General features: G+C 39.6%; 1 protein-coding gene across 3 annotated transcripts in view; it reads right to left on the minus strand.

The window, feature by feature from the left end:
* Window positions 1-2824: 2824 nt before the first annotated feature.
* GFOD1 (glucose-fructose oxidoreductase domain containing 1) overlaps window positions 2825-15454 on the minus strand; it is a 55291-nt gene continuing 42661 nt past the window's right edge. For 2 of the 3 annotated variants that reach the window (XM_042465435.1, XM_042465437.1), the window contains exon 2: window positions 2825-7069. In XM_042465435.1, the coding sequence (XP_042321369.1) occupies window positions 6150-7069 (920 nt within the window). In that variant the 3' untranslated portion in view covers window positions 2825-6149. Of the gene's footprint in view, window positions 7070-9540; window positions 9859-15454 lie in introns of those variants that run through there. The other variant, XM_042465436.1, reaches the window with a different exon arrangement.

Here is a 15454-nt window from a genome sequence, read left to right on the forward strand (position 1 = left end):
GATTGGCTTTTATATTTCTTCCTAGGCACCATTATGATTTAATGAGCACTTACCTGAATACAAGTGCAGGTTTTGAATTAACACATTTTAGATGTACACACCCACCTGTTCTTTGCTGATGCTGGGAAGAACAAGGTTTAGACAATCAAGACAGCTCAAGATATGTTGCTGTCTGAAGCAAAGGAGGATAAGCAAATACACACCTCTTTCATTCCATACAGTAAAGCTGGTTGGACGAGCAGCATAATTTTGCTTCATCAGTGCCAATGGATGAGGCACTCAGAAGGCAGTAGTCTAGATAGTGCAAGACAAGAATTAATGCAGTTTGGCACCACTTTTAACAGCCATGACTCAATTTTGTTTAATTTTGTGAGACATTTAGCCTTCTCTGTCAAAGCGCGCTGCTGCCACAACAAACTACAAATCTCAAGATTGTGTAGAATGGAGCCATGACAGTTTAAGTGGTACCAAACTGCATTAATGCAGCAGGTAAGGTGTGTGTTTCACAGAGAAGTAGTTGGGGTTTGTTTTATATGAACTGTATTAAGTTCCTATATTGGGAGAAATGTTGGATATAAGTAGCTAAAATAATAGTAATACCAACAATAACTATTTATTTAGTGCCCACATCAAGGTACCTGAAGACGTGGGCTGTAATGTACAAAAGTGCATGCTAAAATAAATCTGTTGGTCTCAAAGGTGCCACAACTGCCTCCCGCTTTTATTGTGAAGACAAATATGTCTGTCTCTCTGGAAATGCAGTCCATAGCCAGAATCCTGTTGGTTCACTATGCCAGCATAACAGGTGTTGGTATCAGGAGGGGAAAGACCACAGAGGCAGCAGCAGAAGGAAGGAAGGTCTTGGAAAAACAGGCTGTCAGGAGCCTCACCACTACTGCATAACTCTGAAAAAAGCTCAGTCGCTACCATAATGCGCACTAACAGAATTCTAGCCTTTTTTCTTGCATTTTTCAAGCACTAACTCACAGAAGAATGCCAGGGTAGCACTTCTGACAAAACTGAAAATACACATTACAGTGATAATGAAAAAGCATGAAATATTAGCTGTCAAAGCTGATTCTGGCTCCTTCATCAGGAAAAAACAACAACCCTAAAATATTAAAAACCATGTACTGTAGATGGAGAAAAGTGACAGTATTAGGGCCTACTTAGGATGTTTTATTAGATGGAAGTTAAGGAACAGTCAATGCAGAAAATGGCCACACATCTTCCTGGCCCTACAAGAACCGGAGACAAAGCCTGTAAATAAGTCTTTTGATGTCTGTTGGGGGGGGGCTATCTACACTTGCCAGAATACTCTGGGTGGCACCAAATTCCCCCAGCTTACTTGCACTCTTGCTAAGGGTTTTCGGCCACTGCTGCCAACGACGGGCAACTGCCTTCCCACAGAGACCCCATCTGTCATCTGGCACCACTGCTCAGGTCAGAAAAAGGTGTACATAGTCAACATCGGGCACCTTGTTCTAACCTCAGAGCAACTCATGCTCACAATGGGCACCACCACATGGCTTGCAGAGACTGCGAGAAGCCAGCTATCGTCACTGCTGTGAGGTGAGTGGAAAACCTTCAGCAAAAGTGGAATTGTTTAAATGGAGAGGAAGCCTCAAATTGAATGCAGCTGGCGTGAAGGCAGTCCAGACCATTTGGGATTTTGGCCCTATGACATTTAAATGGGATGCAGCAAGCCCAGAGGGAATTCGGGGTAAATGACCTATGTATATAAGCTAATAGGCACAAGATCATACCGTTTTGCTCTGGTCTGAGGAAGTAATTGAGGTGGTGAAACCACAATAGCGAGTGTTGTCTTATGATGTGTGCAGTGATACAGCACTGCTATGATAAGTCACAGATAATGGGGCAAAATTGGATTTTGTAAAAAGTCATAATATTTCAAACAGGCAGAATTTGAAAATTTAATTGTTTTGACTACAGCTCCCAGAATTCCCCAGGCTAGCATATAAAAGTACTTATTTTTCCAGCTCTGATTTCAGGTGGCAGTATAATGTGCAGAGCTTAGGGTTATTTTTGGGACTACAAATCACAGATTTGCTATCACAGCTACTGGGCAGCAGGATTTTGAGAGTCCAAAATTTAACTTTTGCAAGCTCTGGGAATAAAAGTAATGTATTAAACCTACCACCATCTCTGTGCTCTATCCATTATTCCATACCAAATCTTGATGGAAATTTGTACTATTTAAAGCAAATGAATAATATTTTTAAAGATTTCTTTCAGGTTAGTTGAATCAAACAATCATAACAGATGGCAGGAAAACCTGTACAAGGAAAACACAGCCAAGGAATGGCTAACAGCTAGAATCCTTTTATGTCTTTATTCAACATTAGGTTCTTTTTAGTCCAACAATGCAAATATATAAGAACAGGAGATAACCATATTTTAAGCAGCACATCTATTCTCATGGCTGCCTGTAGCTAACTACATTCCCCAAGCAGTTGAAAAAGTAACATACAAACATGGTCCTTTCAAGAAACAGAAGGACAGATGAATTTTGCTACAGCTGAGAACCACAGGAGGCAGCTTTCCATTAAAAAGTAGCCAGGCTGTCAAAGTGCTAGAGATAACCATAACATTTGCCCTTTAAAATATCCCCGTTTCTTCTTGCTATAATTTAAATGTCATTTTATTTTGCTATCTACAGGATATAGATATATAAAATATAGACTCTGTTTTTAATCACACTTTGTTTGATAAATAACTCTTTAAAATATCTACTGTACATAAAATGCCCATGCACTGACATTTTAGATATATAGTTTGCTTCTTGTATTTCTGTCTCTCTCTCTCTCTCTATATATATATATATATGCTTGAAAAACACAATAAATATATATTTTAAATACAGCAATAAATGTACACTTGGATTGTTGAAGATTGAAAGAAAAGAAAGACAAGGCATCCAAGAACCAGATAAAATGGAGAGCTTCAGCCAATCATGGATATGCTAATTCTATAGCTAAAAGGATTTACAATGAGCCCTCCCCATTTGCAGCCTTGACTTTGTGAATCTGTTTATTTGCAGATTTGACTAATATGTTCTCTCTAGGAATCTCTAGGTCCTCCAGCACAATTCTGCCAGAAGAGTTGTGACACACAGTTACATGGAGGACCTAGGGACACACTTAGGCATTTTTGTGTCCTACAGCATACATCTAACAGATGTTGACCATAGCATTGCAATGAAGATTCCTTGAGATGTCAAGTAAAAAAAAGTGCTTTTTCATTTGTGGTTTTTCCATTTTCATGGGGGTCCTAATCCCAGCAAATGTAGAGGTCCCATTATGTAGAACTAGGCACCATAATTTTACAGTACCACCCTTGCTGATAAGCGTAACAGAGTGGGAGAAAAAGAAAGAGATAGCTGACCTGGCTAGATCTGTCCATGATGGACTAAAATGATAGAATGATCCCAGCAGTCTTGACTGGTGTTTTTTTTTTAATTGAAAAGATCTATAAATTAATACAGTAAACATTTTATCCATTTATCAAGTGCATTTTAAGAGGTGGTGGCTAGCACCATGGCAACACAAAAAGGGAAACCTTTGATTATCTGTAGTCATAACATTCAGAATGAATTCAAGCTCTACAGCATTGTTTCAGTTCTTGAATTTGCTCCCACCTCCAATTTATTTCTCCTTTTTCACACCTAGTACCCTCCATCTTTCTAGCAAGTGAACATGAAGATCAATTGCAGATCAAGATAGTACACTGCCTGGGGTCAAGTAAAATATGGTGTGTTGTTCCCTCCCCCTGGCTCCTTCCTCCATGTGCAGAAGCCACCTGGACTGGGAGCTGAATTTTATTTCAGTATTGGTGACTGGAAAGCATCCTTCCTGATGGGATACGAGGCAGATTACCTGGAGCACATAGTTCTACTCTCCACCTAGTCACTGCTTTGCATTCCACAGCATCTGCTTAGTAAGACAGCTGCCTCCATCTGCCTAATGATAAGGGTGGCCTTGGTAAGATACATCACACTGACCACAAGAATATATGGATCAGAGTGAAAGAATAATAATTTTTGCAGGATTTCCACTACTTTACCGGATTTTTCCTAGTCCTGTGTTCACTCATCCTACTTGTTTAGAAGGGGAACAGGATCTGTGAGTAAGAGACAGCAAAACAAGATAACAGAGCCTGTATGGTTGCTCTAGTGATGTCTAATCATTACTACAAAGGAGTTCTATCAAGGATGGAAAGAAATAGGGAGATAATATGTTTAACAGGTGAAGAAAACACAAAGTGGGCTACAAACTTTACATTCAGGTACATACTAAAAGTAACAGTAAACAGACCCCACTGGAGTCTCCAGTTAGATTTTTTTTTCAGTGCAAGTGTCCATGTCAGTGATGTGACTCACATCTTGGAAAACAAATCTTTGGAGTTGTATAGGCTATAATATGCCCAGGGATTCCAACATATCATCTGGATCATTTTAACTAGTGGGTATTAATGAATTTTTCTGCCACAATTTCGGTGGCTTTTATTGATTATTTATGAATTATTGTGTTTTTCATTTTGCATCTATCCAATACTAACTTGCTGGCCACCAGTGGTTTTTTTCTTAAAAAGGTTGAACAGCAGCATATGTCTATACCTCCATAAAATAATGTATTGCATAATCTGAAAACAGCAGTGGATTCTACATAAATGCATACATTTCTTATTGAAAGAACCAAACCATTTTTTATTCAAGAGGACTTGGATCATAAAAATGAACAAGAACACAACCATTCCACTGGGATGTCATGACCACTGAGCGACATGTGTAGAAAACATGTGTAGCTCTCCTGTATTACATAGGTATTACTAGTCAAAGCTTGGAATAGTTCTTTTTGAAACTATAGCTGCCAGACTCTCCCAGTCACTACACTGGGAGCTATAATTCAAAAGTATATAGTCAATAAAAGCTCTGCTGGCAACCAAAGCATTCCTAAATTAAGTAAATGTTTTGTTGAAAGAAACGTTTCTCTCTGATGTAAACTTTGCCAATTGTTGTATAATAGGAAGAGATAAGAGCTACACAAATGTAAAAGTGCAATTATCTATGCATAGGAATGGTTTGTGCCTATGCAGGTAGAATGCTGTGAGGGAGATATTGCCACAAGGGAAATCCTCAAGCTGTAGTTACATTGCATGGGCCTTTAAATCTTCAGGTTTTGCATAATACTCTGAAATCTTTTTAAATTCCCTAAGATTTAACTAGATTAGCCAAAGTTAAAGCGGATACCATACAGGTACCTCTGCACTAGCGTAGCCATGGAGTAAAACTATCGTTCCTTTACTTTTATTTCAATTTTTTTTTAAAAAACCACTGCACGCTGTTGACTAGCGTGTTGTTGAACAGGAGTGCAGCAGGATTTTAGCAGATACTTGTATTTTCCATTTCTCTATATTTCAAAAAATAATCTTTTCAAGCTCTGCCTAATATTTTTAAAATCATATTATGTTCTGATCTGGGCCATGGAGTGACATCCAGAGACAAAACAAACTGTATCTATTAACCATGAAAATCAAATTGCCAAATCTTTCCAGGGCATAAAACATATTCATGCCAAGTATTCTGTTCTGGTAATGAACTAATGCAGACACAGTGGATATCTCAACAGGAACCAGTTAGCATGCTCTTACCAGCAAGGCTGCTAGCAAGTGTTCATGTCAAAAGCCACCCACCATTTTATTTGCTGCAAAGTTATTTCTGACATGTCAGCATCTTTGCAGCCTGGTGTTAGTGTCCATCCGGATCTTCTTAAATATATGTTGATCTTACCTTATACACAAATGAATCAGTGTGGACTTGCAGATTGCAAGTATATTATGTTTTACTTTCCTATAATGCCATTTTTGTAAACAACAGTTAGTACAAGTTTCCTTTTTATCGGGAGCTATTTTTCACAAGCATTTCAAATGCATTTAATATTTCAGCACCAACTAAGCAATGCAGGGATTTAAACAGCAAGGATTTCCTCCCCATATTTCCTCCTTCTTCCTTGTCCAAAACATGTCTGACAAAGCAAGACATGTTTTCTGTTAGGAAAGAACTGCAATGCTTTACTCCTATTTCCCGAGATGTAACAAAATAAGAAAATAATATTATTAACAATAAAAAGCTAACAATACAGAGACATTCTGCTCCTGCGCATTGCTTCACTGATCAAGTAGGCAGGGCTTAGTTCTGGTTCTTCAGTCATAATTACAATGTTCTGCCATTCACCCAGTTGGTTTGATTTTTTAATAGTGTCCACCACACACAACGCATAGAGACAGTCATCAAATGTGGCAGCCATTGTGAGTGGCTGTCCATCCCAGGTTCGCCGGTCATCCTGATCTTCAAATGCTTCCCTGACAGCCTGTACCATCTTTATCGTTCCCCGGAGGTAAGGGGATGGGATATCACTGAAGGCCTTCTCTGGTAACAAGGCATTGCTGACTGGCGTGGAATCTTTCAGGAGAAGCTCCCTTTGTTGCGAATTATTGTTCTGCCCATATAAATCGGTGCCTACCACAATCAGCCGCCCATTGGAACCTACCACAACAATATCCTGTTTAAATTCCCCAGGTACATTGAAATTGAGGGTAACAGTGCAACATACCCCTCCTTCCAAGACCATCTGAAACGTACAAAAGTCATCACTCGTAATTTGGCGTATTCCCTTGATGTGGTCCGTCTGTTTCACAAAGGTCTTTAGCAGTCCATGTACTTTCACAGCCTTTTGGCCAGTGAGGAAGGTCAAAAGATCAATGATATAGGTACCAACAGAATGCAAACCTCCACCACCCATCAGGTCATCGCAGCTCCAGTTATACTTCTTCCCCAGCAGGCTCCCACTGTGGACCTGTACCTCACAGACAAGCAGCTCCCCTACGTAGCCCTCTTGGATCAGTTGCTTCATCTTCACAAAGGCAGGAAGAAAACGGAGAACATTACCCATAATGCTCATGAGTTTGGGATAATAATGGGCAGCAGTCATCATCCTAAAGGCATCCAATGGAGTGGCGGTTCTGTCACAGATGACATTCTTCCCAATCCCTGCCAGACATTAAAACAAAAAGAAAGTTAGGAAGCTGGGACACCTCATACCCTAAATACCATTGGAGCAGTAATCCAGAAACGCTGCTGAAGGAAGGACTCAGTTTAAAAACAATTCAATGAGGGCATAATATCTCCATTATTTAAGGCTGTGTTTCCCAGTCTTTGGTCCTCCAGATGTTTTGGACTTCAGCTCACAGAATTCCTAATTGTTGGCCAAACTGGATAGGGCTTCTGGCAACTGAAGTCCAAAACATCTGGATGATCAAAGTTTGGGAAACACTGATTTAACGTACACAGATGACACCCTACTACTAGCAGAAAATAGTAAAGACTTGGAACGATTACTGAAGAAAGTTAAGGAAGAAAGTGCAAAGGCAGGTTTACAGTTGAACATTAAGAAAATAAAATTAATGACCACATATTATTTACATAATTTTAAAGTAGTTCAAGATTTTCATACTTTGGCTGAGTTATTAAATCAGAATGTAATCAAGAAATCAGAAAGAAAACCAGGATATGGAAAGGCAGCTATAAAGGAACTAGACAGAATTCTGAAGTATCAAGATTTATCATTGAACACTAGAATTAGGATTGTCCATGACATTGTATTTCCCATTTCTATGTATGGTTATGAAAACTGATAGGAAGAAAATCAATTCATTTGAAACATGGTCATGGAGAAGAGTTTTGGGGACACTAAGCACCGCTAAAAAGACCAATAAATGGGTTCTACAGCAAATCAAGCCTGAACCTTCCCTAAATAAGGTAAAAGGCAGTAGAAAAAGAGGAAGATGACATTACAGACAGATAGACAAGGAAGCCATGGCCCTGAGTTTGCAAGATCTGAGCAGAGCTGTTGATAGCATGAGTTGGAGGTCTCTCATGCATGGGATTTCCATAAAATTAAGTTGATTTGATATCAGTTAAGAACAACAAATAATACACTCACAATCCCATTGATATTTTTGTCAGGCAGAACAAACTTCTGAAGATGTTAAATGCAATGCAATGTAATTAAGATGCAATGTAATACATTGTTTCTTGTTTCAGTTACATAGCATGTGTCATAAACAGAATCTTAAACATAAATCATAAACAAAATCATTAAATCATGAACAGGGCATCTGATTATCACTGAATGCAAACAGCTTAAATTCTTGGGACACAAGAAAGTATGACTTCACTCTGAAAAAGGAAAATTGTAAAACCTTTTTTTACACCAAAATTTGAAACTTTCATTTTTAAACCCAAATTTCTCAATTTGAAACCTTCATTTTAAACCATATACTTTAATGCTTGGATCTCAGTCTGATTTTTCACCATCTTAAACTTTAAGATAAGCACATTCCATAGAAGCTAGTTTGGTTTGATTTTAAATTATAATCCCCCGTTAAGAGTTCTAAAATCTCAACTAGAGCCTCAAAAGTACAAAGAACAATTTTGGAGATTGGGATTCCTGTCAATATGTGTTGTTATCTCAGGGGGAAATAAGTGGGGTATTATCTCAGATGTAACAATTCAACTTTACATGTAGAATGCTTACAGTGGATTTTCTATACATACAATACTTCCATAGTTTCATAATTACAATAGACATGTTCTCAAAAACATTTTTCAATGTGTAGCATCTGTGAGACACTATATGTGTGGCATCTGCAGAACCAAAGACTCCCCACTCCAGCTTTAAAGATCATTACTTATGTGATGATACTGTCATTCGAAGGAAAGACATAGGCCCCATATAGCTACCTAGCTGTTTTTGTCATTCAGCAAGCGTGTGTGTGTGTGTGTGTGTGTGTGTGTGTGTGTGTGTATGCACATACATACATATACACTTATATATTGTATACAAACTGCAGAAAAATCTCCTGGGAGAAAAGATTCCCATTTGATAGGATATTTGAAAGCTATAGAAATTGCAGGGATGGTGCATATTTTACTGCCTGCTCTTCAGAACGCTTCCTGGTTTTTAATACCTTCATCTGGCAACCACTGACATGTTTATATTCTTTTCAGCTTTTTCCTCAAATGTATGGATTGGCTGTGAAGCTGTAACTTTGAACCTTTGTCACTAAGCATCAACCATCTCCTACTGTGTCAACTTCATTCATATAAAATTAGGTTTGTTTGACTTCACAGAATGAATTCATCTACCTGACCTACATTCCTTTAATAGGTAAGGTTCAGCTGTATCTTCAGCTGCAGAACTATTCAGTGTAAATCAGCACTTTACCTAGTCTTTGCCAGCAGAGTATGTTCTCACTGTAGGATGCCAGGGTTAGCAAATAACTTAAGGTGCAGAAATGCAGATTTTACATAAATATGCAACAAATCTCCATCATCCCCCCGGCATGTAGAATATAAAGATACTACAACTATCGACACCATTTTCCTTTTTGAACAACTGTCACAACCTCTCTCACTTTTCCTTCCCCACTGGGATAGCTGGTAAGGGTAGACTTACTCACTTTCCCACTTTCTTTCTGTTTTGCTCTTCACTCCTGCTCGAGAAGCAGCAGCTGTTACTTCGCCTGTTGTAGGCAGGCACAGACAGCTAGACTCGGATTGACTGAGAAACATCCCATTCTTTCCCAGCTCAAGCTTTGTTGGACTGTTTTCTACAGACGCACTGTTCCGACTTAGCAATTGAATGTCTGTGTTTCTCTAGTCCTTCATCACCGTCCCATTGCTTATGCTGTTAAAAAAAGTCTTCCAGGTAAACAGAGGACAAAGAGGAAAAGAGATGGGGCTGGGTGGGCAGAAAAAACTTAGTAAAAAAGGAGCCAGTGTGGGGTAGTGGTTTGAGTGTTGGACTAGGACTCTGGAGAGCAGGGTTTGAATTCCAGCTTGGCCATGGAAACCCACTATGTGACCCTGGACAAGTCCCACTCTCTCAGCCTTAGAATGGTCATAGCAAACTACCTCTGAAGACATTTGCCAAAAAAACTCCACTATAGGTTTGCCTTAGAGTTGCCATAAGTTGGAAATTACTTGAAGGCACACAACAACAACAAAAGAAACCTCTTCATCAGAGACATTGGCTTGTTACAGACAGCCAAAATAAAGCTGCTTCGAGTCACAGTGGAGGTATGGTGTTTCAATGATGCATGTGTCCTAAGAGTCCAGAAGTCGCACCAAAGCCACGCTCCAGCCCTAAGGACTGGAGTGTGGCTTTGGTGTGTCTTCTGGACTTTTAGGACGCATGCATCATTGAAACACCATACCTCCACTGTGACTCAAAGCAGCTTTATTTTGGCTGTCTGTAGCAGGCCATTGTTAACTGAGGCATGGATCTATATTGTTACTGTCAGGCCACCTGAAATCATAATGCTGAATGTAGGGAAAGTAGAGAAGAGACTGGGAAGAGAGGAAGACATTCACAATCATTTTAGAACCACCCACAATATTAAATACACCACCACCATTCAAGAATCTCCACTAACATATCCCGAAGACCATCTTTTAAAAACAATTGTGGCTTATCATCAGCTGTGAAAATGCAAGTATTCAAACATAAAGATCATGCGAAGAATGCTTTAACAGCCACAAAAGCATATAAGCCATTGCTGAAGGATGACTAGATATTATGGAACAAAAATCTTCTTACTTTTGCAAATAAATAGAGACCCATCAAACATATATTATATTGCAGCTGCAATCCACATTCAATTTGTGCTGATGGGATTCAAACTGAAATCGGAGGCCTGTTACAGACTGCCAAAATAAAGCTGCTTCGGGTCTCTTTGGAGGTATGCTGTTTAAATGATGCATGCATCCTAAGAATCCGGAAGCTGCACCAAAGCTGCCCTCCAGTACTTAGGAATGGAGTGTGGCTTTGGCGTGACCTCCAGACTCTTAGGACCCATGCATCATTTAAATAGCATACCTCCAAAGAGACCCGAAGCAGCTTTATTTTGGCAGTCTCTAACAGGCCAAAGTCACACACAGAACCATCAGAAACAAACCAGCTTCTCTTAAGCTGTAAGGTTGGTGTACAAGTGTCACCTTGCAGATATTTTTGGTCTGCAACACCCATCAGCCCTATCCAGTTTAGCTAATGCTGAGGGACTGGAGCAGCTGCAGTCCAAAAAATTCTGGAGGGCCACAGTTGCCCCATGATCATAGAAGCACTGGCCCTTTGGCTTAAAGAAGCCATCTTCTTTGAGAACAACAGCTGAAACAAATTGGAGTAGACAGTTGTGTGTGACTACAGAAAATAAAACACAGAAGCTGAACCTTGCTCTTCAGATGTGTGCAAATGTGGGCATATCTTTAGAAAATCTGGCTTCAGTCTTGAAACAGATCTATGTGCTTCAGCTTGCTGACCTTCTTGGAGTGAAATGAATATAACTGTAAATAAAGAGACAGCCAACATAGTGTGTAATTATTAGACTGTTGGATTAGGCCTTGGAAAAGTCTCACAGAACCATAAAACTCACTAGATGACCACAAACAATATATTTCCTTTGATCTGACCTACCTTACAGAGTTGTTATGAGGAGAATGTGAGCCTTGTTTGCTGCCTTGAGCTCACCGAAGTGAAGGCAGGGTGTGTGTGTGTGTATATATATAAAATTGATTATATACATACATACAAATCTCAGAGATCAGGGTTCAAGCATAAAAACCCACGTGGGCAAATCACACTCTCTCAGCCTCAGAGGATGACAATAGCAAACCCCCTCTGAAGAAATTTGCCAAGAAAAATCTATAAGCCTTAGGGTTACCATAAGTAAAAAAGGACTTGGAGGCACACAACAACAAATACTCAGTAGGCATGGAATGGTGGCAAACGGTGGCTCAGGGTGAGGAGACTCAAAAGCTAGAGAAGGAAAAATGGAATAGTTTGATGGGAATTCTGATCAATAGTGATTCCACAGTGCAGTATTTTATTCAATGAACTGAAACTGTGTTGTATAGAAAGCCAAATTAAATGTGAAACTAAATACTGACCTATTCAGTTGTTATTAAGTTCCAAGTGTGGAAAGGAGATAAGGATGCTTCCAGGTTAAAGAAGAAGCTCTCAAATGAAGCTGTACAATATTTGGATGAAAATGCTTTATGTGATTGTGTAAAGTGCATGGAGGACTAACCACAACTCACTCACCCAACAGCTGCACCAGTCCCACTGGGTGTACTGACCCTCCTCTGGGTCCGCAATCCCCCTGCCCCCCCCCTCCAGCGACTACACTGCTCTCCCCATGCTTTAATATGAACTTAAAGTTCAAGAGCTCTGGAAAATATTTAATCATTTTAAGGGTTTGGAAATATTAATTTGGAGGTTAACAGCTCTCAGAAGTACCACTGATCACACTGTTTGGGAGCTGTAGGCCAAAACAGTAAGTATACTAACTGTACTTAGATGCAAAAAATATGTTTACTTCTTGGATTATCAAGCAATTGTTGCTGTACTGGATTAGGTCTAGATCCCCTAGTGAAAGTGTGTGCATGTGTCTTCAAGTCGCTTGTCAGGTTTTTTAGGCAAGGAATACTTGAAATTAGTCTCGCCAGCTCCTTCCTCTGAAATATAGCCTACAACATCTGGTATTCATTGCTGGTCTCCCATGCAAGAATTAACTAGGGATGACCTTGTTTAGCCTCTAAGATCAGTCAGGAGCTGGTGTCTTTAAGGTAAGACCTAAAAATCTTTTTCTGCTTCTCATAAATCTTCTGATTCTTGTATTCTACCCAGTCTCTCTCCCAGACCAGCAGCTGCTATCTGGTGGTAAAAGACCATGAGATTCATTTACTACCAGAAATTAGAGTTGCAGGTAATCAATAGACACATTTGCTTCACACATTTGCATTACATTTGTGTGTGCTTTAAGAAACTTCGGGCAGTTAGGCCTTGCCATTAGTCAAGGGAAATGGCAAACAGCTAAATCCTAATTCAGAAACAATAGCAAGCTACAAATTGGCTTTCAGCAATATTATATACCAATAACATAAGTAAACAATGCCTCCAACCATGCATCCACAGTACAGTACAAGGTTTTTGCTTTTAAAAAAAAAGCAGTAGTAGCGTTTGGAGCCTTCCGTTCAGCACTGCAGCTTTGTCATGCCTCGGTTACATGATAATCTGCCAAGTTTGGCTTTGCTAGCAATGGGCCGACAGTTTGGGCATTCTGATTTTTATAAACATTTGGAATTATGTAATTTGAGAACAATGCTTGCTTTCTCTTTATAGCCAAGAAATAATGGTGAGTTGCTCTTATTCTCATCTGAAAATGCTATTTTTGGTGACCTGAGTGTAAGGGCATTTGTACACAAGCAGAAATGGCCTCAAAGCACAAGGAACTGAGACAGTCACATGAAGAACCAGTGAAGCAGTGCTAGTGTCATCCCAGCTAGACACTTCAGCTGAACATCATCCCTGTCAGTTCAAGGGAATTTGGTTCACACCCTTTAGACTACACAATACAGCCACTTGGCTCAACTTTGTATAGCGGCACTAAAAATTGTCACTTGAACTATGGATTATGAGAGAGCTAGAATGGTATAGTGGTCTGCGTTCATTCATTCATTTCCCGCCTTATCCACGAAATTAAACTGTAATTATACCAAGAAAGAAGCAGTTTTGGTGATACTTAACACACCAACACCATCTCAACCCACAGCTGCTCTGTCCCCAACCTGTCCCTTTTCACTGACTGAGGAAACTTGTCAATGACCTGGCAAGTGCACAAGTACCTAAGTGTGAAATTTTGGTCCCAGGGCAGTTGCACAATTGCCATTCATTTGGTGTCAGTGTCTCTTCCTCCCAGCTGTTCCCTCTCCCCTTGATATTCCAAGGCACCCTGATTACCTTTATTTTTCTATTTATTTTGTTTCTTTAACTTCAATTGTAGCAGCAGTTGCACAAATTGCACAAAAAATGTGGTGGGGGGAGGGAATAACTTAAAAAATGCTGGGTAAGGCATAAGGCAGGTAGGTGGAATTAAGGGAGAGTCAGGAAGAGAGCACAATGGGGGTAGCAGCCCCAGTCATGTGATTGAGAAGAGGTGCAGTGATGGTTTCTCTACAAACGGTTATGTTCCCATTTTTTTCTTAGCGGTATAGGGGCTCATGCGGTAAAATCTTAAGTCTTTCTCCAGACAAAGCATGGTCCCTCCCAGAGTCAAACAAGAAAACATGTTCCCAGCTTAGTGGCAGAGCACATGCTTTGCATGCAGAAGGTCCTACATTCAACACATGTGATCTCTAAATAGGCCAGGGAATGTATACTGGCTTAAACCTTGAATTGGTCTTGGGCAGTCTCCTACATCCCTCCCCTGTAAAGCTTTGTTTTTAAGCTCAACATGATGAAGTCTGAGGCTGACTTGAGCCATGACAGTTAAAACAGTGTCAAACTGCATTAATTCTGCAGTGTAGATACAGCCTGGGAGTTCCTGAGTTACAGCAAACATCTCCTAAATATGCATTCACTATGTTAGCACTGCCAAGTTTGTTTGCATGGAACTGTCTGGAGTTTCCCTGAACATTTGCTCAGTGAAAGCAAAGACATAACTGTAAAATAGGGCTTCAACATTGCACCACTGCAGCGTAAGCTTCACAGAAAAGATTTCCAGCAGGAATACTAAAGTGAGAAAACCATGATCCAAACCCCTAAAACCGATTACCACTATATACTGTATGCTTGTTCCCCAAAGAACATGCTTTGTAGCCTAAGGAGATTCTTCAACAACAAACTATACAAAAAGAGATTCGACCTAAAAATTAGGAAGAAATTTCTGACTGTAAGAAATATTCAGAATACAGTGACCTGGAGTGTGTGCAGTCTCCTTCTTTGGAGGTTTTTAGGTAGAGAGAGTGCTTTGTGTCTTCTTTTATGGCAGAATAGGGTTTGACTGGATGGCCCTTGGGGTCTCTGTGATTCAATTTGTCACTTAAATGTGTTTTCTCCTTCTGGATCATCTGAAAACGTCTTCTGTAGACAAAAGCCATCAAAATAGAGACATCTGGATATGGTATTGGGCTGACTCTGCAACGCCAACTAATTGCCTTCTCTTCTGCCTCCACCATGGAAAGGAATCAAAATAACTCCCTTCTCTAATAGACAGCAGATAAACATTTTCAGTGTGCACTCATTACATTATTAACATTTTTGCTCACTATATTAATAACTCTTAAAAGCACAACTAATAGTCAACATATGGCACCAAATACCACCATCAAGAAATATGTGCTTTTGCGGAGCTTCAGGATTCCAAACGCAGGACATATGAATGCTTGAGACACACATGCACATGGCTCTCTTCCTCTCCTTTACACTGACAATAATTCTATAATATTAGGTTGAAATAAACTGATTAGCCCAGGACCCCTTAATAATAATAATAATAATAATAATAATAATAATAATAATAATAATAATAATAATAA

This window comes from Sceloporus undulatus, chromosome 4 (assembly GCF_019175285.1).
Source record: "Sceloporus undulatus isolate JIND9_A2432 ecotype Alabama chromosome 4, SceUnd_v1.1, whole genome shotgun sequence".
NCBI lineage: Eukaryota > Metazoa > Chordata > Lepidosauria > Squamata > Phrynosomatidae > Sceloporus > Sceloporus undulatus.